Here is a 23,780-nt window from a genome sequence, read left to right as displayed (position 1 = left end):
GAAACCATGCCAGCTTGATATTGGACGCCCCACGTCCTGGGAGCCCTCCATCCTAGGGCAGCCAGGAGGGCTAGACCCCCCTGCACACTCCCCACCACTCTCCAAAGCAAGCCCAGGCCTGGGGGGCCCAGGGACCACTTCCAACCACACTGACATGGCCTTCCGCCACCTCAAGGAAAAGGAGCTAGCAGAGTGCTGTTCCCCGTGGGGAGCTGAGAGCAGGGGTTACTGGACTGCCCCACCACTTGGGGAGCTCCTGCTGAGGGGACCTGGCCCTGGGCACCCAGGAGGGGCTGCAGCCTGGGCCAGCTGCCCTAGGAGACGGGGTCCCTTTGGGCCCTTCCCCTTGAATCGGGAGCTCTGCTGGGCCTGAGTCCACCAGCCCAGACTCGCCGGCCCCTGGGCTAGCGCTCGCCACGGCAGTCGTGGAGGGCTGGGGGTCTGCTCCCCCCGCTTCCCCGTCCTTCTCTGCCCTTCACCGCCCTGGCCGCACAGGGGGGGCTCAAGGAGACCCACCTTTTTGGTTGCCTCGGCTGGTGGGGCGCGGTGGGGGGCTCTGGCTCCCTCTGCACTACCCGGCGCTCTCTCCTGGGTGTCCTGGCCCTCAGTGAGACCCCTCCCCCAACTCCCTGGTGGCATTTCAGCGCCAAGGGGGCCCGGGCCTGCGGGCTGGGGGGGGGTGGCACTTCCAATCCACCTGCAGCAGGGGAAATGACTCAATGCCATTTATTTTAAAATGCCAGCAGGGACTGGCTAACTCATTCATTCACTTACTCACTTGTTCAGCAGGTATTTGGGGGCACCTGGGTGTGACAGTTCTAGCACCTCTAGGTGACGTGACAGGGGCTGGCTGGACGCTAACGCAGAGACCCCCAACCTAACCGGGGTGGGGCGGGGGGCAGACGTGGCCGACAAAGGCTTCTTTAAGGAAGCCTGTTTCCTATCGAAGGATAACGTATTTTTTATTATCCGCTCTTAGGTTAAGGAAGACCGCTGGCAGAGCTGTGAAGACGTGCTCCCTGCAACACACAAAATCCACCACCAGCCTGGAAGACGTCTTTGCACTTTATTTTAGGAAACATAAATCTGGTCACAAACCATCTTCAGAGAGCAGGGTAAGTGGAGAAACCTGCAGAATGGGGGCGAATGACAGCTGCCGTTTTCAAGGGGAGGAGCTGATGCGAAACGGTTCTCTTCCAGGAAGATCTGCGGAGATCTATCGATGCGATGCGAAGACGAGCTGGAGGTCAGATTTACAGCTGTGTGTGGGGGCTGGGTCCCCGGGGGTGGGGGTGGGGGGCGGCGGCCACGGCCCGGTTCCGATGCGAGGACAGTCAGGGAATGAGGAGAAGAGGGGAGACGGTGGTGGTGACCGTTTTTATGTAGTTTTCAAAGTCGCTTCCGAAAAGAAGGATGAGATAATAGTTGAGGATGCCGGCCAAGGACATGAGAAACAGGAAAAGGATGATGCGTTTCCCGAAGATGTAGCCAGGAGTGCTGGGACAAAGGAGAGAGAGAGTGTGGGTGCGGCACCAAGGGCTCCATTTAACGGAACCCGCCATGACCCTTAAATGCCCCGGGGTTAAGTGACAGCTCCTTTTACTCGGAAATGCTCCATTACTCCCCGAGAACGATGGAAGGGTCTTGGCTAGGGTTAGTCATTGAACATATTTCAAACCCGGGCTAAAGCCCCTCACAGCGGGACCCAGACCTCCTCCAGGCCTGCGATGCCGGGTCGGGATCCCGGGACGCCCAACGTAACTCAGAATTTTCATGAAGGCAACTTAAGTTACTCGGCGGTGGAGTAGGAACCTCCTTGTTGCTCAAAGTGAGGGGCCTGGGCCAGCAGCAGAGCCCCCGTCCCACCCCCACCCCCAGCCCCGGGAGCCGATGAGAAATCCAGGGTCTCAGGTGCCCTGCTGAGCCGGCACCTGCACCCTGACAGCCCCCCGCAGGCTCCACTACACGCTTGTGTCCAGCTCCCCCCAACGCCAGCGCTTCCTGTTCACGGCGGGGGGGGGCCGGGGGGTTCACCCGTTAGTGCTGGCAAAGGAAGACAGAGGAAGTCAGGAAGTCCAGGGAAGCGATTGCTGTTGTCTTTTAGCCAGGGAGTAGAGGGTTCCAGTAAATTAGATTGCAGAAAGTCAAATATTATGGAGGCTCAGATTTATCACACGATTGAGACCACCATATGCTCGTTATGGAAACAAGAGAAAGCGATTCGCGAAGCTGTTCCAAGCGTGCTGAGGATAAAACGGGAGCGAGGAATGAAGCAAAGCCAGGCAGCGCGTTCTGACAAAAAGGGGCCATTCCTGAGCTCGGTGGCAGCTTTCCAAGATCTCCAGGCAGAGCGCCCAGAGAGGAGAGGGGTCCACGGGTCACGCGAAGGCCGTGGGGCCAAGACGCAGCTGCCCGCTCCCCTGACTGGAGGCTGCGTGCAAGTCGGGGCTCCATCCGGGAGTCTCCGGAGCAAGGGAATAGGGCCAAGGCTAGGCTGGACGTGCATGCTCAGAGCAGGCCCAGGCTCCGACACGAAGCCCAGAAGGAAGGGCCAGGGTCAGACAGCACCCGAGAATCAAGACCCAACTTCTGTGTTTTTGCAAGTTGACATATCATCTCTCTAAATGGGGTGGGGAGCATCAATCAAATTCTCAGGTTTCTGCCAGACACCATTTTCTACATTGTAATGTATCTAATTCTCAAAAGCACCCTCAGGACCATTTTAACTGACTTTCCAACTGAGAGAACTGAGACACAGAGAGGTTGAGCGATTTGCCTCAGGGTGAACAGCTAGAAACTACTGAGTGGGTATTCAAATGCTGTCCACTTGAAGCCTGGCCTGAGCAATTCCCACTACCCCACGCTAAATTCCTGGCAACTCTTTCTGACTTTGGACTCTAGGACTAGGCTATTAGCTTTGAAACAGATGCACCCTGCAGCCCTGACATAAAAGTGGCATTATGCCAAACAGTTCCCATCTCAAAGTGTCCCTCTCCCTAATGCAATCATGAAAACACCTAGGCTGAGCCCCGGGGCGGGGGGTAGGGGGGCATAACCAGGCACCTGAAGACCTGGGTTCTAGCCCCAGCTTGACCTCCAGGGGCTCCTGGGCAGCCTGTCCCACCACCTCGTGCTACAGCTTCCCACCGCAACAGACGCCAGCTGGCACAGAAATCCTGACAATCCTCCCGGCCGGGAAGTTCCGTTCTTTTCAGTTAGGACAATGTCACTTTAAACACGGTGAGTGCCAAGAAAAGTGAAACATCTGAGCTCCAGGAGAGCAGGCTCTTGTCTCCTTCGAGCACCCGTGAATCTCAAAGAAATTAGTCCTTCAAGAAATAGTTGCCAAAGGGTGAATCATTCTCAGAAAAGAGCAGCCTTTAAGACTCCCCAACACCAGAGTGTATAAGGATTGCCTGAAAAAGGTATTAAGAAGCAGATTCCTGCCCCCCTCTCCTGGTCTGGGGTAGAGCCCAGGGGTTCGTATTTTTAACAAACACCCCAGGCAGTTCTGAGGCAGGGGATTGGCCGGCTGCACGCACTTTGAGAAGCCCAGGCCTCGATGCCCATCTATGCAGCCAGCGCTTCCTAAAGCAGCAAGTTTAGCCTCGAACCAGAGACCAAATGTGGAGAGGCCCAGAAACTAAAGTACTGAACCTGAGGAGGGAGACGTGATTTCCCTCTGTGACAGCCACACCTGCTGTCATTCCTTCCATCTCTGGGGTGCCCAGGGCTCCCTGAGGGCCTGGCGCACAGCAGGGCGGGAGGTATTCATCCATGGGTGGAAATAAGAGTGCAGAGGAGCGAGCAAAGAGGAGAAAGGAGAGTGGGTAGCCCCAGTTCATGGACACCGAGAGTGGTCCATTTTTGCCCATCACAGGTGAGCCAAAAACTTCAAACAGTAAACAGGAACCAGCAGGAGCCCCGCCGGGGCCTCAGTTTGGAGACATCCATGCCAGTTGGAGCAGGCGGCTGATAGAAGGCGGAAAGACGAGCCTGGGCCCAGAGGCAGCTTGGAGTGAAGCTTGGAGTGGTAACTGCTTCACAGAGAAGCTCAGCAGCCCAGGAGAAAGGGGTCAGGGAGTGGAAGAGAGGCTTCTGGACAGCAACCCCAGCTTCCAGGAGGAGGAGGGGAAGGGACTGCAGAATCTATTCGGGGTGGCCTGAAGCCTGAAGCCGGATGCACTGAGGAGCATCTTACCTACCCAGCTGAGTAAGAATGGCGTTGAGACTTCTACAGTGGACGGGGCCACGGCAAGTTCCAGGAAAGGGCAAAGAGTGGCCCAGTGCCCAAAGGAGAAATTCCTGGGGTGGGCTTATAGAGCAGAACCTTCCTTGGCTGGTGAGCCCAAGGACACAGGGGGCCCCAAGGACATCTGCAGAGCCCAAGAGTGACACAGCCCAGAGGGGTCCTGGAAAGGAGGGGCAGCTACCACTGAAGAGGACATAAGCAGGCAGGTTCTAGAAGGGAGAGCTGAAAATCCCCTCGGGCCTACCCACATCACCTCAGGCTTGTTTTGGTATATATGGGGCTTAGACAATTCATCTCTCATAAACTGTTGCATTGATAATGACAGCCTGGAGCACTGTGTTGGGAAGGATTCTGAAGCCCAGTTTGGTCTCAGCAGGAAGGTGCACCACAAAAGCTTGCCGAGGGTGCAGGAGGGGTGAACTGGGCCGGAGCTGGATGGACAGAGCCTGCTGGGCTGGTCTTCTCAGTATAATCAATGAGGGGACCGGGGAAGGGGTTACAAGGTCAGCTGTTGACACTGAAACAGGGCCCAGAGGAATCTGATACTTTTACAGTTCACTCTAAGTCTATATCCTATTGTATAGTTGTGCCACCCCTTATAGTAAAACCTTTCAAATTTGAGGGGCCTAATGAACAGATGGACAAATCTTTGCCATGCTCTGCAGATTGTCTTAGAATTAAAGCAACTTCAGGATCTCGGGCAGCTGGCAACACACAAACAGAAGCAGTGACTGCTCCTTTAGTGGAGGGAGACAGGGCTGCACTGAAAGGCAGCTCCAGGCAGGGGACCCACCATCCGTGGATGGACACACCTCACGCCCTCACCTCCTAACAACAGGCATCAGCTGGCGGCGGCCTGATTGAGCTTTCCCAGGGAAAAGAGAATAAAAAGTATCATTTAGGAGAATGTTGAGAAAGATCGAGAGCAAACAGAGCTGTGGTTTCAGAGGCTAAGAATCCACTAGAGCGGAGGGAAGGAAGAGGCGAGAAGGAGACAATGGGTGGGGACGCTTCCGTGGCCACATCGCAGCCCCATCGCAGCCCCTCTCGGGCTCTGGCCTGCCCGGGCCCCCCGTGGGCCGCCTTCCGTCTCTGTCACTGCAGGTCCTGCACGGAGACGCCCTTAGCCAGGGCACAAGGGCTGCCGAGAAAGTCGAGGGGGCGCAGACAGAGACACGGAAGAAAACTGGTGGGGATAGTGGGGTGGGGGGCATCGGGGCTGCGATGTGAATTCCCTAAGGGACAGGTAAGCGGCGCCTTCGCTCTGGACGCAGAACCGCCAGGCCACATCTCCCAGCCCAGGTGGGGTGAGAGGGTGATCGCAGCTCTGGGGCACCTGCCCGGCCGTGCCGGTAAGGGTGCCAGGGCTCCCGCCGGGGCTGGTCTCTCATTGCGTCGTATGTTCCTTCTGCTGGTCCGGGAAGACGTGTTACTCAAGACAACTCACCACAAAGTGCAAGCTTTAGTTCTCATTTCTCAAGGCCAACAATGAAATGCTTCACCCCAGGAGGCCTGGGGAAGCCAGACGGTGGAGGGGGCGGGGGCGGGCCTGGGCAGGGGTGGGGGGCAGCACAAAGCTCCTTTGTGCCTCCAGCCCGGTTGGGAGGAGGGTTTCTGAGAGGAAAACTCCTCGGGTCCCCCAGCGGTATTTCCGGAGCCCTCAGGGTTCAGGGCCAGCCGCTGCCCCAGCCCCTGCCCCTCCCTGCCCCTGCCTCTGCCCCTGCCCCTCCCTGCCCCTGCCCAGCCCCTGCCCCTGCCCCTCCCTGCCCCTGCCTCTGCCCCTGCCCCTCCCTGCCCCTGCCCAGCCCCTGCCCCTCCCTGCCCCTGCCCCCCCTGCCCCTGCCTCTGCCCCTGCCCCTCCCTGCCCCTGCCCAGCCCCTGCCCCTCCCTGCCCCTGCCCAACCCCTGCCCCTCCCTGCCCCTGCCCAGCCCCTGCCCCTCCCTGCCCCTGCCTCTGCCCCTGCCCCTCCCTGCCCCTGCCCCTCCCTGCCCCTGCCTCTGCCCCTGCCCCTCCCTGCCCCTGCCCAGCCCCTGCCCCTCCCTGCCCCTGCCCAACCCCTGCCCTTCCCTGCCCCTGCCCCTCCCTTTCCCTGCCCCTGGCCCTGCCCCAGCCCCTGCCCCTCCCTACCCCTGCCTTTGCCCCTCCCTACCCCTGCCCCTGTCCTTGCCCCTGTCCCTCCCTGCCCCTGCCCCTGGCCCTGCCCCAGACCCTGCCCCTCCCTGCCCCTGCCCCTGCCTCTCCCAGCCCCTGCCCCTCCCTGCCCATGCCCCTGCCCCTACCCCTGCCCCTGCCCCTGCCCCTGCCCCTGCCCCTGCCCCTGGCTCTCTCCCGCCCCCGGCCCCGCCGAACCTGCAGACCCCAAGCACCGGGCGAGCTCTGGCACAGAAGCATCGCTCCTCCTGCGGGAAAATCAAAAGTGAGCGGAGACCTACCTCTGCGTCCTCTCCCCCAGGTAGCCCACGAAGTACTTCTGCCTCACGAACAAGTACATCAGCCCCGCGAAGGCGGCCGGAACTAAGGGGAGGAAGGAGAGCACGTGGGTCAGGGTCGCCGCCAGCGCCCCCAATTCACACGGTGCTAACACAGCACCAGCGCAGGCGTGGGGGGCTATGACCGAGCAGAGACTGGGCACCCCACCGGGACTGGCCCGGTGCCCCTCGGCAACAGCAAGGGCTGGAGGGACCTGAAAGTTTACTGACATTCCCAGACACGAGAACTGGGGTCGCGTTCAGCTGTCCGCGCATCGCCTAGTTTGAGTCTTTCGGCGGGACCTCTACCACCATTTCCACTTCCAGATGAGGAGACTGGGCTCGTGTTGAGCTGCCCAGCTGGGTGGTGGAGGTAGGACTTCACTCCCCAGCCCAGGTCTGGGCTGGCTCTGTCCAAGTCTCGCCCTTCAGTGCCTCGTTGAACCAACCCTGAGATGCTCCTGGTCAGGGGAGGCCAAGGGAGCTGTCTAACCCTTTGGGGAACAGCCCAAGCAGCCCCCGAATAACACAGCGGCAGGGAGGCTTGGAGCTGGCATGAGAAGGCCTGGTTTGGGAGCAGCTGTACCCACTCCCTGGCTGTGTGCTCGGCGCCTGGACAAGGGGCTGATGACAGCTTGCCTCCCTACTTGGGAGTTATCATGCAGGTGAAATAGGGCCAAGGAGATAAAAGCGCTTGGGAGCCTGCAAGCACTGTTCAAATACCAAACTAATCGCCCCGAATGAGCCTGTCTTATGTCAGCCTGTCCTGGGCCATCTGGATACCTGGGTCTCCAGCCCTCATAGTTACCTGTTGGAAACAGGTGAGGGGATGTAGGCCCAAGGACGTCAGCTTGACCAGGTCCCCTGCCAGGGGAAAAGAGACCCACAGGCCAGCCTCCAAGCCTGGCAGCATGTCTGCCCATACTGGCATTCAACAATTATTTGTCAGACGAATAAACGGGAGCCAGGTAAGCAGTCAAAGGAAGAGCTGGAATCTCAAAGCAGGTCTGCCAGTCCCCACGACTCCACCTCCACCACCAGCCCATCAGTTAGAGCTCAATCGAGCTTCCCACATGAGGCGGAGCAAGTGCCTTTCCCATGGGATATAAACCGTGGTTTTACATGGCTCAGTCTGCCGTATGCCAAGCCCCGTGTCAGGACATCTCACGCCTCGCCCCACTCCATTGCCGTGGGAATGCCACCAGCAGGAAGTGGTCCTGTTGAACAAATGGGGAAACTGAGGTTGGGAGGAGCAAATAACAGCTAGGGGTCACAGCACCGGCCACAAAGTTCCTTGGATTTGTCCCACATCTGTGAGTGCTCCAGACCCAGGCACTTTCCACGACTCCACCCTGCCTCCAAAAACCGCCGCCGTGAGAGCATCTGAGCGCAAACGAAGCCGACTACGAGGTTCAAGCTGTTCCCCGAAACCGCTCATGCTTGGCTGGGTTGGCCCATCTGGCTGTTTCTCCTCTGCGTCTTCCAGCCCAGGTCTCCCTCAGTGGGAGTGAGAGGCTGCACTGACCGCCGTGTAGCCTGGGCAGCGAGGACGCTGGGGGGCAAGGCCCTGGGGAGCGATCAGCACCCAGCCGGCCTCCGGGCCCAAGTCCAAGTCCCTGCTTGAGCCACTACTTGTTCTCCTGGGGTTGGCCTCCTGCTCCCTAAAGTGAGTGGCTTGGGCCAGAGTGTTCTCCAAAGTTTCCTTTCAGTTCAAAAAAATTCTACAGTAGTTTCTATATGCAGAAGAAATTACAATTATGGGGCAAAGTTCACTGGCCCCGTTGTCCTGTGTGATGCCAAAGCTTGCGTTGGCAGGAGATGCCCAGTTCTGGAGTCCAGAATCACCTTCCAACTTCCTCTGCATCTGCCTAGCCGCGGCAGCTCTAGATCCATCTACATTAGGCATCACCCAAGAAATAGAAAGAACTGTACTCCTGGGGTGGGCCTCCTTTGACTTGATTTCAAGTAATGCCAGACACGTTTCTTACTTAACTCAGGATAGAAAACAGAGACTCAGCGGTGGGCTTCCCGGCAGCCTATTGGAGCCCCGAGCTGGGCCCCACGGCGTCACTGGGGCACGCACTGCCACCACCCCTTACCTCTTCTCCATGGCCGCTCAGCCTCTTCCATCCCGACGTGTCTCCTCACTGTCAGTAACTTCCAGGCTCCATGTCGCCGGCTTGGTTTTATTGACCGTTGCCTATCCAGGCCAGGGCTTGGCCCACAGTAGGTATTCAGTGTGTATTCATTATAGGAATGGATTAAGCAAGAGTTGACTTGTGAAAAATCCAGATGCAGGGCCCTGGGCTCTGGTCTCAGCTCTGCTATGCAAACCAGAGTGGTCTTAATCTCGCAGGACGGCAGAGTCCCCCAGGAAACAGGCAGGTGTGGCATCAACTCTGCCTCCCCCAGAGGCCGGGAGAAGATGCCGAGCCGTGCACAGCCATCACAGGAGGGCTGGCCAGTCAGTCCCCAACCGGCCACCACCAGAGGCAAGTGTGCCGAGCCTCTCAGGGGCTAAATCTTGAAAGGGGACCCAAGAGTTACAACTGGTTTCTGTTACATTTTATTCAAGGGTCTGTTACAGGTTCATGGAGGCGTAATTTCATGCAATAATTTGATGTTTAACTGACTCTAGGGGTAGAGTGGAATCTCCAACTCCTTGAAATCAAGCCTGTAAGCTGGGGGCACCCAGGGAGGCTGGCCCGCGGCCCTGGGGTCACCCGCCTGCAGCAGGCCTCAGGCTGGAAGTCCCTTAGCAGGAGACCCGAGAGGAGGTCCTGGGGCAGCCCCCAGGTGCTTGCCTGCAGGACGCTGGGAGCTGTGCTAACCCGCGCACGGATTCAGAGTCACGGTTTGCCTTAAACCACCCTCGGCCGGCGGTGGCCGCCAGGGAGCAGCAGGAGCATTGCATCCCGGCCCCGAGCTCGCCCGGAGCTCAGCTGGCTTCCCCGCTGCAGGGCTCCCTGCTGCAGGGCTCCCCGCAGCCGAGCTGGGGGCCAAGTCTGTGAGACAGGAAGCGGAGCGGAAGGCCAGGCCCCCTTACCTTGGCTGCAGAGGAGGCCGGCGCTCCAGAGCACCACGAGGAAGGTGGGGTAGGCATCCACGCAGTTCTGGCTGCAGGACAAGCAGGTAGGGAGAGGAAACGACAGAAACACGTTACTGCGGGCAGGGAAGGCCTGGAGCCCCGAGGCCGTCCCCAGGCCCCCCACTCTCAATTCCACGTCTGGCCGCCCCACGGGACACAGGCTCCTGTGCAAAGTGGACCCACGTTCAAACTCCATGTACTTTTTCCCACCGTGACGATTCTGGATGTATTCTGTGGCAGGGTTCCTGCTCCTGGCCATGCCAGCGTGCCTCCTGGCACTGAGAAGTAAGCCACACAGACGGGAAGCTGGGGGAGCAGAGGGGGCAAGGGCGGCGGGGCAGAAGTGCCCACCTGAGGAAGACCCTGTATGCCACACCCTTGCCCTGGCCAGGATGGGGAAAGAACGGTGATCTCCAAGCATGAAAGAAACTGGGGTCCATGCAAAGAGCCTGAGACCCCACAGTTATCCTGTTGGAGGTGGGGGTGATCGCAGCACGTCGTTGTCCCCCTCAGAGGCCGCTCCCTCCGCTAGCCTTGTACACCCACATCTCTATATCCTTTAAAAGATCCATCCTTTAAAACTCACGGCAATCCCGTGAGGACACGCGGCTCCTGTGTCAGTTTCCTATCGGTGCTGTGACAAATGACCAAAACGTGGCTGCTTAAAGCAACACAAATTCATGACATTACAGCTCTGGGAGTGGCACATCCAAAGTCGGTCTCAGCAGGCTAAAATCAAGGTCTCCACAGGGCTGCGTTTCTCTTGGGGGGCTCCAGGGGAGGCTCTGATTCCCTGTCCGGCTTCTAGGGGCCACCCGCATCCCCGGGCTCGCAGCCACCTCCTATCCCAGGCAGTCTCAGGGCAGGTCACTCTGACGCTGACACTTCTGCCTCCGCTTTCCTGTTGAGAGGACGCTTGTGAGACCCTTGGGTGACTTGCTCCTCGCACCCCACTGACCAGCACACCCACTCCCTCCCCGCCGGGCCGTACAACTCACCCCACGTCCTGGGATCAGCCCATGGCCGTCTCCTCTGGGACCACTTCCCAGCTGACCACAACTGCCGTCGTGTTCCAGAAGAGAAACCAAGGCACGGAGAAGTGGGCCCCCTGCCCAGGGTCCCCGCTAGGGGGTGGGGAAGCCGGGACGCACACCACACAACCCCTCAGATCTGCTAAACTGAGCCGAGAGGGTCCCTCCAGGAGCCCTCCAGGGGCTCACTGCGCAGGGCAGACAGTCACACCTTGGCTGAAAACAGCACAAGAGGATGCCTCAGGCTCCTGCAGGGCAGGGGCAGTGGACCAAGCCGAGGAGGGCCCTTGCTGGGGTTCGGTCCCTCTCCTGATGCTGGCCAGCTGTTTGCCACGGTCTCTCCAGCCGTTTGTCCCTATCTGTAAAACCAGGAGATTGACACGCATGCCATGGACCGGTTGAGCTCTAGAGTCTGTGGTCCGAGGTGGTGGTTCTCAAAGCGGGTCTCTGGGCCAGCAGCAGCTGCAGCACCCGGGGGCATGTTAGAAATGCAGATTTTCATTCCCAGCTCAGACCTATGGAATCTGAAACTCTGGGCAGGGGACCCAGCAATCTGTGCCTGAACCAGCCCTCTGGGTGATTTGAACTTGCTCAAGTTTGAGAACCACTCATCTAACGTAATTCAAACTGTGCAGATAAACAAAGACGCAATTTTCAAAATACATTTGGCCCTTTGTCCCAATTCCTTCCTTACCTTCCTTCATCTGGACACTTCTTGATCTGGCTTTCATGATTTGCCCCTTAAATCCTGTGTGCACCCTTGCTCAAATTGCTAGGGTCTCACCCCTCAGGGGTTCCCCCACCCCAGAACTCTATAATGACCCACCCTTGCTTTGCACCCAACAGGCACCCCAGAGAAGCCAGGCTGTCTTCGCCGAGCCACGGGAGCCTCCGGACCAGCCAGGGATGAGGTCCTTTACCAGGGAATAATGAGTGTATCAGGGGAGAAGCCGGAGGTGCAGGCGCAACCAAAACACTGGGCACTGACAGAGAGAGCAGACCACTGCAGGGCTCACCGGGCTGTGTTCCCAGAAGAGTCCAAAGAGCAGGGACCCCAGTGAGTATATCAGTTTGGGGGGAAGTAGTTAGTGAACAAACAGTCCCAAAGTTACAACAGTGTAAGCTGAGCGCCAACACATCTACTCTCATATGTTATTAGAGGCACAAAATTGCAGCCCCAGGACAGAAAATGTGATGCATTTCCCAGTTCCAGACCCCTGGAGAAGACTGCTTCTTTATATTTGGTTGAATTATGTTCTATGTCGGATGGAATATAATATCTAATGCTCCAACAGATATGGTGGTCAGTTTAAAAATCTATCAATCACACAGATTGCCCTGCTTCCTTCTCATTCTCGGGCTTCCATTTTTATTTGTCTTTAAGATGGTGATTTGATCTGGCTGACGCAAAAGAATATACTCCCTACTGGTCCAATGTTTTGCTCATTAGAGAGAACTGCCCGGTATTCTGACGTTGGAACAGCCATTAAATATCTCCTACCTACTGTGTCAAAGTACTTTGGTCCCAGGTTAAATGATCTGCCTGGAGTTGGTGAAACTCTCCTAATCGTAAAACAATGGGGCTCTCCTCTGGGTTTCCAGAATATTTTCCAGGGCCCAGTTTCTCTCTTGGACTCAAGCCACCCCGTCCCCATCTGGAAGCACTAGTGAGGTTGCATCCAAGGCTCCATCCACCCATGCCCCTTCCTGACAGCAGCCGCTGCTGGCCGAATCCAAGGCTCTATGGGGGGTGGCACCTCGAGGTGCCTCAGTGGTCTGAGTGGGCCCCAAGCCAGCTCTGCCACCGGTGGCCGCGTCCACCCGGGTGAGCTGCCCAGCCTCACGGAAACTCGATTTTCTCTCCTGTGAGAAGTGAGTGGAGACGTTGCCATTCGCTCCCCGGGTGATTGTGAGAATGAAATGAGCTGCAGTGCTGCCTGACTCACGGTCAGAGCCCAGCGCCGTCACCGTGGCTCTAACGCCTTCCTCGAAAGCCCCATCGGAGACGGCTTTCCTGCTGGCAAACGATTACCATGCCACGTTTCCTTTTGAAGAATGTTTTGTGCCATTTCTTCCCCCAAGACCGAACTGACAGACCCATTTTCAGTCTCATTTCTTGAAGTCTAAATATGGGCTGCTCAGCAGATCGTGCCAAAATCTTGCATTCAATTTGGCTTGCTAAAATCAACGTTTTTAGAAAGAAAAGGACTCGTTGCCATTTTCCCACTCATTTTTCTCCATCCCTTGGAAGGAAACATAGTAACATGTAAATTACTGTTTTGTCAATTAATTGGACTAATATAAGTAAATATCATTAATAACAATCAGGATTAGCATTGGGTTCAGTGTAGATCTACTGCCTGCAAGTGCTTGCATGAGTCCACGCACCTTGGAAGTTGGTCTCCAGGGGATTCTGGGGCTTGCAGGGGAGAAGCTGTATCAGGTGGCATCTCTGCATTTAGAGAAAAGTGAATCCTTCCTATGCTCTGCAGAGGGGGTGGGGTGGGGAAGTTAGGGCTCTGTAGTTAAATAAGATCTCTCCTGTTGGGAAATTAAGAATCTTAAAGCCCCTTAGTGTATCGAAGGTTCCCAAAAGTCTTGCTGTAAAGAATTTGCTTTTCCCTGCAGCGCCTGTTGGTAGAACTTGCATTCCAGGCCACACATTTTGAGAAATTTTACCTCTCCAGAGATTCGTTGTCTCTCTGCACCCACTGCTCACCCATGCGCAGAGAGGGATCGCACATCAGTTAACTAGGATTTTCCTCCAAAAACCGAAGTTTGACCAAGCACTGTAGCTGTGTCGGCAGCCGGGACCTGGGCATGGAACTGCATGGAGCAGCACGGAATGTGCCCTGCAGTCAGGAAACTCGGGGACGTCAAGGCCACGCCTCCCGCAGCCACCACGCCTGGCTCCAGGTCCGTCCAGTGTGAGCTGATTGTGGCCATGTCTGGGCGAAGGGGCCAGGCCTGCGTGCCTCGGCTGTACATCAATTGCCCAGAATGTCCTGTACCGGTCAATAGTCGTGTTTTATGCTGGGAAATAGGCATCAGGCTCTTCCATCCAGCAGCGTCCCTTATCCTGTACACTGTTTGTCCTAGATAGTCCTGGAGGCGAAACGCGGGTGACCGCCCACCCCGCCAGCCACAGTCGTGGACCCTGCACTCCTCTGACAGGTATATTTATGTACAAATGATGCACATGCACTACCACCTTCAATCTGAATCTGAAGTAAAAACAAGTAACACTTCATTTTTTGTTTTTTAAACAAGATTAAATGCACCCTCATATCTTTTTCCCCTGCATCCCCAAGCCCCATCTTGTACCCTTTCTTTAGCTATTTTGGAGATCCCTGTAGAAGCTAGAACCCCTTTCTACTGGATCAACACAGCACCCACTTCCAGGAGCTTCCTGGTAGAGACAAAGGGCTGGGTGCCTCTGGCTCTGGTCAGCGTGCCACAACCCAGGCTTTGATCTTTAGCCACTTTTCCCAACCCATCCCCAGTCCCCGGCCCCAGCACACATATACCGTTGTCAGCTGGGGCCAGAGGGGAAGAGGTCTTGGTAAGTGAGAACCACAGCAGCTTCTGGGCAACCTTTATCTCACAGGAAATGCTCTCTGTTTCCTCCTTCCCCTGTCTCCACCACTCTCTCCCCTCCCTCATTCTTTTCTTTCCCCTCTCATGGAGGGTTGGTGGGAGACACATGGATTTCGAGAGCTGGGCCACAGCCCTGACACTGCAAGCAGCAGCCACTGCCCAGCCAGACCCAGCGGCGTCTGCACATTTGCAAAACTGCCAAACCGCCCCTGCAGCCCGCTCGGTGCCCTCCCCGCGGCACTTCTGCAAAGTGGAGGCTGGAACATCTGGGCCTGGCTGCTCAGGGGCAGCCCTTGGCGCCCTGGGGAGGGAGCGGTAGGGGGCAGAGCTAGACACCTGGCCCGACCTGCTCTTTTTTGTTGTGGGCAAAACGGAAGCACACCTCCAAACAAGACATCATGGAATTCACTACCGGGGACCCACTGCCAACCTTCTCCAAAATGGGGGGCGGAGAAGTTCCTGGGGAGCACAGTGTGATCTGGGCCGAGAGAAGGCTCTCTTCCAAATGGGGAAACCATGGCAATGCTTTCCTTGAACCCAGTTTCCAGAAAGGGGGGCCCGCACCCCCTGATAAGAGACCCATGCTCTGCCCCTCTTGCCCATGGGCTTGGGGCCACAGCTCTCACACCTGCCGCCACAAGCAGTGCCGCGAGGCAGGTGGCAGCCTGTGTGCTGTCCCCACCCTCCTTTAGATGGGTCTACAGTTTTTAAAGCCAAGTCTTTAGATCTCTTAAATTGATTCTGAAAACTCAAGTACTAAAGACCCAGAAGTGGAAACGGAAATATCCCCGGGAGTAGTTCAGCAAGCCATTTCCTTGAGATGAAGCTGCAGAATCACCCACGAAGAGACGCTTGGTAAGATTTCTTTTATCTATCGAATCAATTTGACTAATAATCAAAAGAGGGACAAGGTTCACAACAGCCAAAGATGGGAGCAATCCAAGTGTCCATGGACAGAGAAATAAAGTGTGGTTTACCCATGCTGTGGAATATTACTCGGCCATAAAAAGGAATGGAGCTCTGACTCATGCGACAACACAGATGAACCTTGAAGATGTCATGCTGAGTGAAAGGAGTCAAACAGGAAAGGACAAATATTGGCTGATTCCACTTAGGTGAAATATCTAGAATAGGCAAATACATAAAGACAGAAGGTAGGTTAGGGGTTATCAGGGGCCAGGGAAGGGGGAAATGGGGAGTTATTATGTAACAAGTACAGAGTCTCTGTCTTGGGTAATGCAAAAGGCTTAGTAAAGGAGGGGGTGAGGGTAGCACCACATGACGACTTTAATGCCTCTGGCTTGTACGCTAAAGCATAGTTAAAATGGGAAGTTCTGTGACATGTATATGTTGCAAAACTTCCCATTTTAACCACACCACAATAAAAACATTTTTTAATCAAATGTGGGAATGAACGCAGAGCAGGTGCCCCGGGATGGCGAGAGGAAAGGGAAGGGGGGGGAGGTGGTTGTGAGACTCGGGAGCAGCGGGGAGCAGCAGGGATCCCAACACCTGAAAAGGTAAAGGATGTGGAGAGGGACAGGACCAGGACATTAGACGTGCCCAGGATTGCTTGGACGAGTTACACAGCAATTTGGAAGCTCAGGAAGAAAGGGGGTCAGGGAAGACAAATGGCAGTGGCAGGGCTTCCTCCTGCTCCCAGATCTGTACCTCATTTAAAAATTAAAAGCCTTCAGTGCAGTCAAGGTGGGACCCAGGCTAGACCCCCTGAGGTCAGTTTCACTCCCAGGAAGTCCACAGCGGGCCTGAATTTGGACCCCACCCACCCCGACCCCCAGCCAGAAGGGGGTCCCAAAGCCTCTGTCCTGAAAGCTGAATCCCCCTTCCTGCATTTTCTTGCAATCCTAACAGGTTTAACCTCCCCCCTTGGGAAAACCTCTGGGGACGTCACAGTGGTCTCTGTGCAGGGGTGGGGTCAGCATCCTCCTTAGCGCCACACCGCAGAAGCTGCGGGGAGGGAGGGCACGGAGTCCAGAAGCTTCCTTTCCAACAGGCCTCCAGCCAGAGCCCAGGGGAGCAGGCAAACACGCCACTGGCTGGGGCCCTCTATTTAGGTATGATCTGCTTAAGGGAATTATGCAGTTTTGCATAACCTCCATTTGAAGTTGCACCCCAAATAGCCCCTGTCTCCTTCCCTGAACTGTTCAGCTATTTTCCTGTAAGTAGGGAATGAGAGAAGGGGAACCAATTGCACAATCCCCCTCCCCCCTTCTTTCTGTTCCCCTGGTGGCTCAGGGAGACTGGGCTTATGAAATGCCCCAACGTCACCTCCAGACACCGGCCGAGAGACAGGAGGGACTGCTCGCACATCGCTTCCGAAACCAGAAGATAAGCAGTGGCTGGTTTTCATGGTGCTACCTCTAGACAACCCCACCGGAAATCAGGCGGCCTCCCCGGATAAATGACACAGGAGAGGCGGGGAGCCCCCACCATGCCCAGTCGTCCCCTTGTCCTTGCTGAGGGGGATGGGAGGAAGGAAGTCCCCCGGCCTGTGATGAAGCCGTCTCCCTAGGAAGCCTGCCCCAGGCTGGCGCGCAGAGCGGGGCCCAGACCCGTGGGGCCTCGAAGACGGGGCTCCGGCCCACGCCCAGGGTCAGTCCTACTTGGGCCCGCTCCAGCAGTCCGCAGTGGCAGGGTTTGGACTCACTTGGCCGTGTAGACCCGCTCAAAGGCGAGTGTCCCAGTCCTCTGGAAGCTGCGTCCATTGTGCGTCTTGCTTTCATGCTCTACTTTGTAGGCGAAGAATCCTGGCGGAGGGAAAGGTTTGGGCTTGGTTGGTGCCGGGGCCTGCGTTACTGGAACACTGACAGGTCCTTGACCTGACCTCAAGAGCACCAAATTCCCTCCAACAAGTGACCTTCAGCAAAAGTCTACGCAGCAGCTGCTATCTGCTGGTCAGCGTGTTTGATACGTGAGATATAAGAGCGAGTAAGACATTAGCTCCCATTATCAAGCATCTTATCATCTCAGCAAACAGACAGATGAGCCAGGCAGACATTGTTCAAAAGAGAGAGTCATGCCAAGACGAGATGGAGCAAGCCTAGGGTGATACAGAGGGTCAAGGAGGCAACTCAACCCAGCCCTCCCCACCCACTCACCCGAAACCCTCGTGTTCCTCCACTAAGCTACTGAAGTCATGCATGCAAAGGCCATTAACACACTCCTCTTGCTTAGCTGCTAACATGAGGCCAAAAACGGGGGGGCAGGGGGTGCAAACAGGTTTTGAGACTCTACCACGTGCGACATACTTGGCCAGCTATTCACCTCCCTCCCCCCGTGTCTCACCTGCCACACCCACACGTGGGGGTATGGATGACTCCACCGCTCAGTTAGGAAACAGGTCAGAGAACTTAACTTGCTCAGGATCACATACAAAGATTTCAAGTCATAGTTAATCAACATAATATGAGCCCAAAGTGTGATACAAGTCCTTAAAAAGGACAGCTCACCCACAGATTATTTGAGCAGAATTATCTGAACCTCAGGAACAGTTTTCTTGCACAAGAGACCTACCTGCACCTTACAAAGAAGATGGCTGCAGGGAGTGACCTGGTGGCAAGGAACCCTGGCACCACGTCATGTGAGAGATGAGGCTGTTGTGTCCATAAAGGGATATTACAACTGACCTTGTAAGCACAGACAAAAGCTGGCATGTTCTAGGTGTTTCCACAGAGCAGACCCAGGACAGGGGATAGAAGTTACTGGGCAGCAGATTTCAGTTTAACAGAAGAAAGAACTCCGCGAGTCGTGGCACTTGAGTGAACGGTTTTGGTGTAAAACACATAGCGTCTATACTCTGGAGTCAGAGGCTGGGGTTTGAACCCCACTTTCACTATTCCTGGTTCTGGGAGGCTAAACCCCCTTTGCTTACCTGTAAGAAGGAATGGCAATAGTATATATTTCACGACGTTCAAGGATATTGTGGAACCACGAAGTGCAGGGCTTACAACGGAAAAAACTCTCGATAGCCCTAGCCACGGGAAGGACACCCTCAGTGCCTGTGAGCTCCCGTCCCTGAGGTGCCCCCCGTAGCTCCTGGGGCGGGGGGTTTCTGTATTAGGGGGGAATCTTGAGCCTATGATTCTATTTCCAGAGCCCACCAAACCCAGGTTAGACAGTTGGGCCTTGGCATGTGGTGCCAGGAGGCTCCCTGTGAGCGTAAGACTTGGGTGGGCTGGGGGGAGGCGTGGCAGTCAGATGCCCCCAGCAGCTCCTTTTCCCCCATTACAGCCTCACAGCCCGTGACTGCGCAGTGCCGCTGTGTCTTCCTTCTCAGCTTCCCGGTAAGAAGGTGTGCAGAAGCCACCCCCTAGGGGGTTGGGGACCGCCCTAATTCCTGCCACTCCCCCCACCAGCCCCAGGGGCTGCAGGACCAGCTGTCCTGTGGGAGGACATCCCGGCACCCCCTGCCCAGCAGCCTGTCACGCCCGCAGCTCCAGGCCTGCCTGTCGTCACCCTCAGCTCTCAGTCTATTGGTTTGGCTTCCTGCAGAAATCACTTAATCCAAATTAGGTCTCCTGGCTTTGCAAAGGTGCCGGCCCCTCAGCAGGAGACACCTGAGGTGTCTGGGTGCTGTTCGCAGGAAACGTGCCCACACGCCTGTGAAACCAGACTTCGGAAGTTCTGCTCCTGCTTTCTTGTCGTGATGTATTTTAACCTGGCTGTGTTGTTCTGAATCTGTGTTCTGCTGGGTCAAGCTGGGACCTTGCCACAAGTTCAAAGTTCTTGATGACTAAAGAATGTTTGTGAAGGCAAAGGAGGAAGTTACACCGGGCAGCTGGGCACTGCCCTCTCCTCAGGAGACCCGGGCACCACTGTGGACACATGTGCCTCTGCAACTCACTGGCTGGGGACCCAGACCAGGCCTGTAGTGCCTGCTAACAACCTGCAAATGTTCTAGAAAACACATTTGGGGCGGGGAGGGGGTTGGGTTGGAAGCCCAGTTTCGCATACTTTTCCGATCTCTGTAAGGTATGTCTAGGATTGCAACATTGAGGCGAATCAGAATTCCAATGAGAGGCTCTGGACATGCTTTGGGGCTTTCGTGTTTCCTAAAAACGCAGGGCTAAAAACAAGTAGAGGGGTTATCTCCCCAACGCATTTGAATTTTTCTTGTTGCCCTGAATGAGCACATTTCATGGTCTCAGACGAAAGGTTTCATGCCCTGAGCTCCCCCTCCCACGAGCGCACCCTCAGCTGCAGAGGGGCCTGCTGGGGGTCCTGCTGGGGGTCCACCTGTAGCTTCAATGGGCATCAGAAACCCACCCCCTTCCCTGGGTGCAGGTGGGACAGCTCGGTGCCCATACCCCACCCTCGCTGGCCCCCGGGGGGGACAGGGTGGGCAAGGGGAGCAGGCAGCGATGCGGTCAGGTACCTGACTGCCTAACTGGACACATCTGCAGCCCAAAGGAGCAGCTCTGGGCTGGTCCGCACTGGCCCTTCCCAGCCAGGAAGACACCGCATGCTGGCCACTCAGGGAATGCCGGGGACAAGGCTACAGTGTCCTGCTGCTAACTGAACTACGTGGCCTCAGGTGGGGGTTAGGTCCAGGCACTGGCCGTCTCTAATTTCCCCACTCACACCTCCCAAGAAAACATACTTCCGCTTGCCAGAAATAATTAGACATTTCACCGTCTACGTCTGATCTCGTTTGGGTTTACTATGCAAGAGCCCAGGACGCACAGGCCGGGCCCCAGGGGAAGCCTTGTGACTCCCCACCTCGTGGTGAGCTGCCCAGCAGGGTCTGTGCAGGGGTGGGGGGCCCTTGTCCTCCGTGCTGACCCCTACCCACTGCCCAGGACGGCGCTGGGGTGGGGGACACCTCTGCAGCGACTGCCGGTGCTCTGCTGAGCTTCCTGCCCTCTCCTCCCCAGGGTTCTGGGGGCCGGGCACCACGGCGGAAGCCCGTTGTGAGTTTGCAGTTTGAACAAACACATCCCTTGCCAAGCTACAGGGGCCAGAACTGGGCAGGCAAGCCTGCGGGAGCCGCAGCTGGAGGAAACAGCAGCCCAAATGGCCAGGGGCTCCCCTCTGAGCTGCAACACTGTCATGTGCATTAGCACAAAAATGTCTGGGTTGGGAAGCTGCAAAGTGTCACTCCATGTAAGAAACTCTGGAAAAGGTGCAAAGTTGGGCCTCCGTGGGGTGTGGCGGTGGAGGAGAAGCCATGCCCGGTATCCAGGAGAAAGAACCGGTGCCCCTGTCCACCCTCCACATGGAGGAAAACAGCAGAATATGCCCCATCGATTAAACTTCCGTGTCCCCACTCGTGGCAGGAATGTACACGTTACCACGAAGTTGCAGCAGGTGTCCTCAATAATAACTTTTCTCAATTTTAGTGAACTGCAAAACACAAAATCACTAGCAATATTTATAAAAAACAGAGGCAATGCTGACTCAGAACTGTGAGGAAGCATTTCGACACAGTCCTACCTTTTTTGGGTTTGGGTTTCCTGCTTAGTTTGTACCTGACAACAGGAGAGTGGAAATGCAAGCACCTAGAAAGAAAAGTTTCACCACACTCTCTCCCTTGCTCTCCCTTTCTCTCATTCTTCATGTAAGTATATAATGCATATGAAAAACACGTCAGAAATTATACAGTGCTACAGAAAAAGAAGCTATTACAAAAAAACACACATTTCTTAACAAGAAAAAAAAGGCAATAAACTGCTAAAATATGGACAAGGCAATTCCCCCTCCAGACCCCCAGATCCGCTCTCTGGGGCCGCAGGGGACCTCCATGGCACTTGTGGCTATGCCCAGGGGTCTCCCTTCCCCTCTCCAGTCCCCGCCCCTGCCCTCCCCTGCACGTTGCCTCCAGGTTAAGGTGGAGTGGCTGCACAAACGTCGTCACCACTAAACCAGAGGAGGAAAAGCCAAACCCACATAGAAATACACACGGCCCTGCACGTCCACGTGGAAAGGAACAAGCATGGCAAAGCGAAAATGCCCAAGCACGCACAGCGCACGCACAGGCTGCGAAAGCCTCAGCCGTGTAAGCCTGACCTTCAGACCAGGAGCAGACAGGCCCTGCCCCTCCGCACCCCGGGAGGGGCTCCCCTACCGTTCTGGACCACGCTGATGAGGGTGACGATGGCCAGCAGCACGACGCTGCCCACGGTCTCATGGTCCATGGCTGTTGGACTCCCCGCGCACGCTGGCTGCTTGCACCCAACCCTGAGCTGGGCGGGAAGGGAAGTGAGGATCTACCCACTGCCTCTCACCCAAGGTCCCCACACGCGCCGCGGGGCCGCCCTCTTCTTCTTTTTTGTAGCCACTACCGGTTGCTGTGGCTGCCTGTGAAGTGGGGGAAGCAGGCCCAGGGCAGGGGGTGGGGTGGGCAGAGGGGCCAGGTGAGGCTCCCCTGGGAGTCTCCAGCAGGAACCTGGGACCCAAGGTCCTGGCCAGCCTGAGACCAGGGCACCTGGGAGCTCCTCTTACTTCTGATTTAAGCAGAGAGAAAGAAGGGAAGGAAAAGGAAGCTCTTTTTTAATTTATAGAGCATCAGAAAGGTTTGTATCTCAGGTTCTGTCCCAGTCTCCTAGGAAAAGAAGGAATACAACACATGGCAAGGCCCAGATGAGCAGCTGTGTACTAAGGTTGGACGGACGGATGGATGGTAAATGACTGAATGAATGAGGGGCAGGGAGCTTACATCTCCATTTCTACAGAAAAAAAAAGCAATGAAAGAACTAAGAAAACCAACAAAATTAGGCAAGGGGCTGACGTGGGTTGTAGATAACCCCTAAGGAAAACTTCTAACCTGAAGGAAGGAACACACCGCAGATGGTCTTCCTGTGACAGCTGTAAAGCACCTCCCTGGAATTCTTTTAAACCCAATAGTAAGATAAAGAGGCTCAGGTGTGTGAGAAGGTCTACAAGGGGACTTCTTAGGTCCTGGCTGCCAAAATAAATGGCCAATCAATGGGTTGGATTAACAGCAAGAATGCAATGGCTCATGGTTTTAAGGCAGGAGAAGTCCAAAGTCGAGGCAGGAGCAAGGCTGGGCTTCCGGAAAGGCTGTGGCATCCCAGGGCTGGCTGCAGGCCAGCCTCGCTCCTTGGCTGTACCATCACGTGGTGATGTCCTCTCCGGCCTCTTCTGGGTTCTGTCGATCTCTGGCTTCTACCTTCTCATGGCTTTCTCTCTGTATCCTCCTCTCTAAGTTTCCAATGATAGATTAAGACCCATCATGATTCAGTTGGCCACAACTTTACTGAAAATAACCTCATTATTTACAGTGGGTTCACACCCACAGGAATGGGTTAGAATTAGGGTCGTATTTTGGAGTGTGCATAACTCAATCCACTGCAGTGGGCCTGCCGGGATGGAGTGGGCTAGGAGATGGCCTGACATGCTATTTGACAGCATCCTCAGAGTAAACCACAGCCCCTGGGAGGATATAAAGAAAATGTAAGAGGTTCCTGCAATCTTGGTCCCTTACTCAGCAACTATTTGGCAAAACCTTCCTTCCAACCTGGAGGTTGACTTTGCTCCCTGTTTTCATTCGATTATTTCTTTCTATGTCTTGAGTACCCACTGCATGCAAGGTATACCAGCCACCTCAAGGACTTCAGGTTTAGTGGCGTGCTCTCAAAATCTTAAGCATGCACACCCATCAGTATATGTGTATCTGTTTGCAAACTATATGCATGCCAATTCATGCATTCAACACCAGTGAAGCTCAATGTCATTCCTGTTTCTTTTTCAGATAAAAACAAGTATATATAGAAGTTCTAGAATTCTCCTCCTATGCCCCAGCAGCAGCTCAAGCACACCTCTGGGGTGAGTGCAGCCCACCGTGGGGCCCGTTGGTCCATTGGAGAGAAAAGACATGCACATCAGTCACTGCAATGAAAACAGATATTTATTGTGTCCCCATATGTGTTGGGTTCCACAGCCATGTCATCAAAAAGGTGCAGACTAAGGGAGCTATTCCGAGAGTTTACATGCAGCCACAGGGTTCAGAAATGGCCTCACTACGGAGCAGCCAGGTTAGGCAAGATAAGTCAGTTTGAATGTGTTATGTATCCCAGAAAAACCATGTTTTAATCCTGATCCAAACTTACATACTTATTGCTGGGCACAAATTTTTATTAGATTATCCCAACAGAGATGTGGTATGTTCAGTTGTGGGTGTGACCTTTTGACTAGATGGAGATGTGACTCCACCCATTCCAGGTGATCTTCCTTAGTTTACCGGAATCCTTCAAAAGTGGAGACATTTTGGAGAGACAACAGAGATGCTTGGAGAACAGTTGCTTCACAGAACAGAGACACGAATGTTTGGAGGTGCTTGGAGCCCAGCAGACATCCCCATGTG

At 55.5% G+C, this 23,780-nt stretch overlaps 1 protein-coding gene across 1 annotated transcript; it reads right to left on the bottom strand.

Moving 5' to 3' along the window:
- Positions 1-1,052: 1,052 nt before the first annotated feature.
- Positions 1,053-21,680, bottom strand: ALOX5AP (arachidonate 5-lipoxygenase activating protein). The gene is made up of 5 exons (XM_077158966.1): positions 21,522-21,680; positions 17,106-17,205; positions 9,768-9,838; positions 6,686-6,767; positions 1,053-1,497 (listed from the first exon to the last, which is right to left on the bottom strand). Exons 1-5 carry the CDS (start codon positions 21,589-21,591, stop codon positions 1,335-1,337), a joined length of 486 nt encoding a protein of 161 aa, XP_077015081.1. The 5' UTR covers positions 21,592-21,680; the 3' UTR covers positions 1,053-1,334.
- Positions 21,681-23,780: the final 2,100 nt, after the last annotated feature.

This window comes from Tamandua tetradactyla, chromosome 4 (assembly GCF_023851605.1).
Source record: "Tamandua tetradactyla isolate mTamTet1 chromosome 4, mTamTet1.pri, whole genome shotgun sequence".
In the NCBI taxonomy this organism is placed as follows: Eukaryota; Metazoa; Chordata; class Mammalia; order Pilosa; family Myrmecophagidae; genus Tamandua; species Tamandua tetradactyla.
The sequence above is the reverse complement of the archived record's forward strand: the minus strand, read 5'-3'. Positions and strand labels throughout refer to the sequence as shown.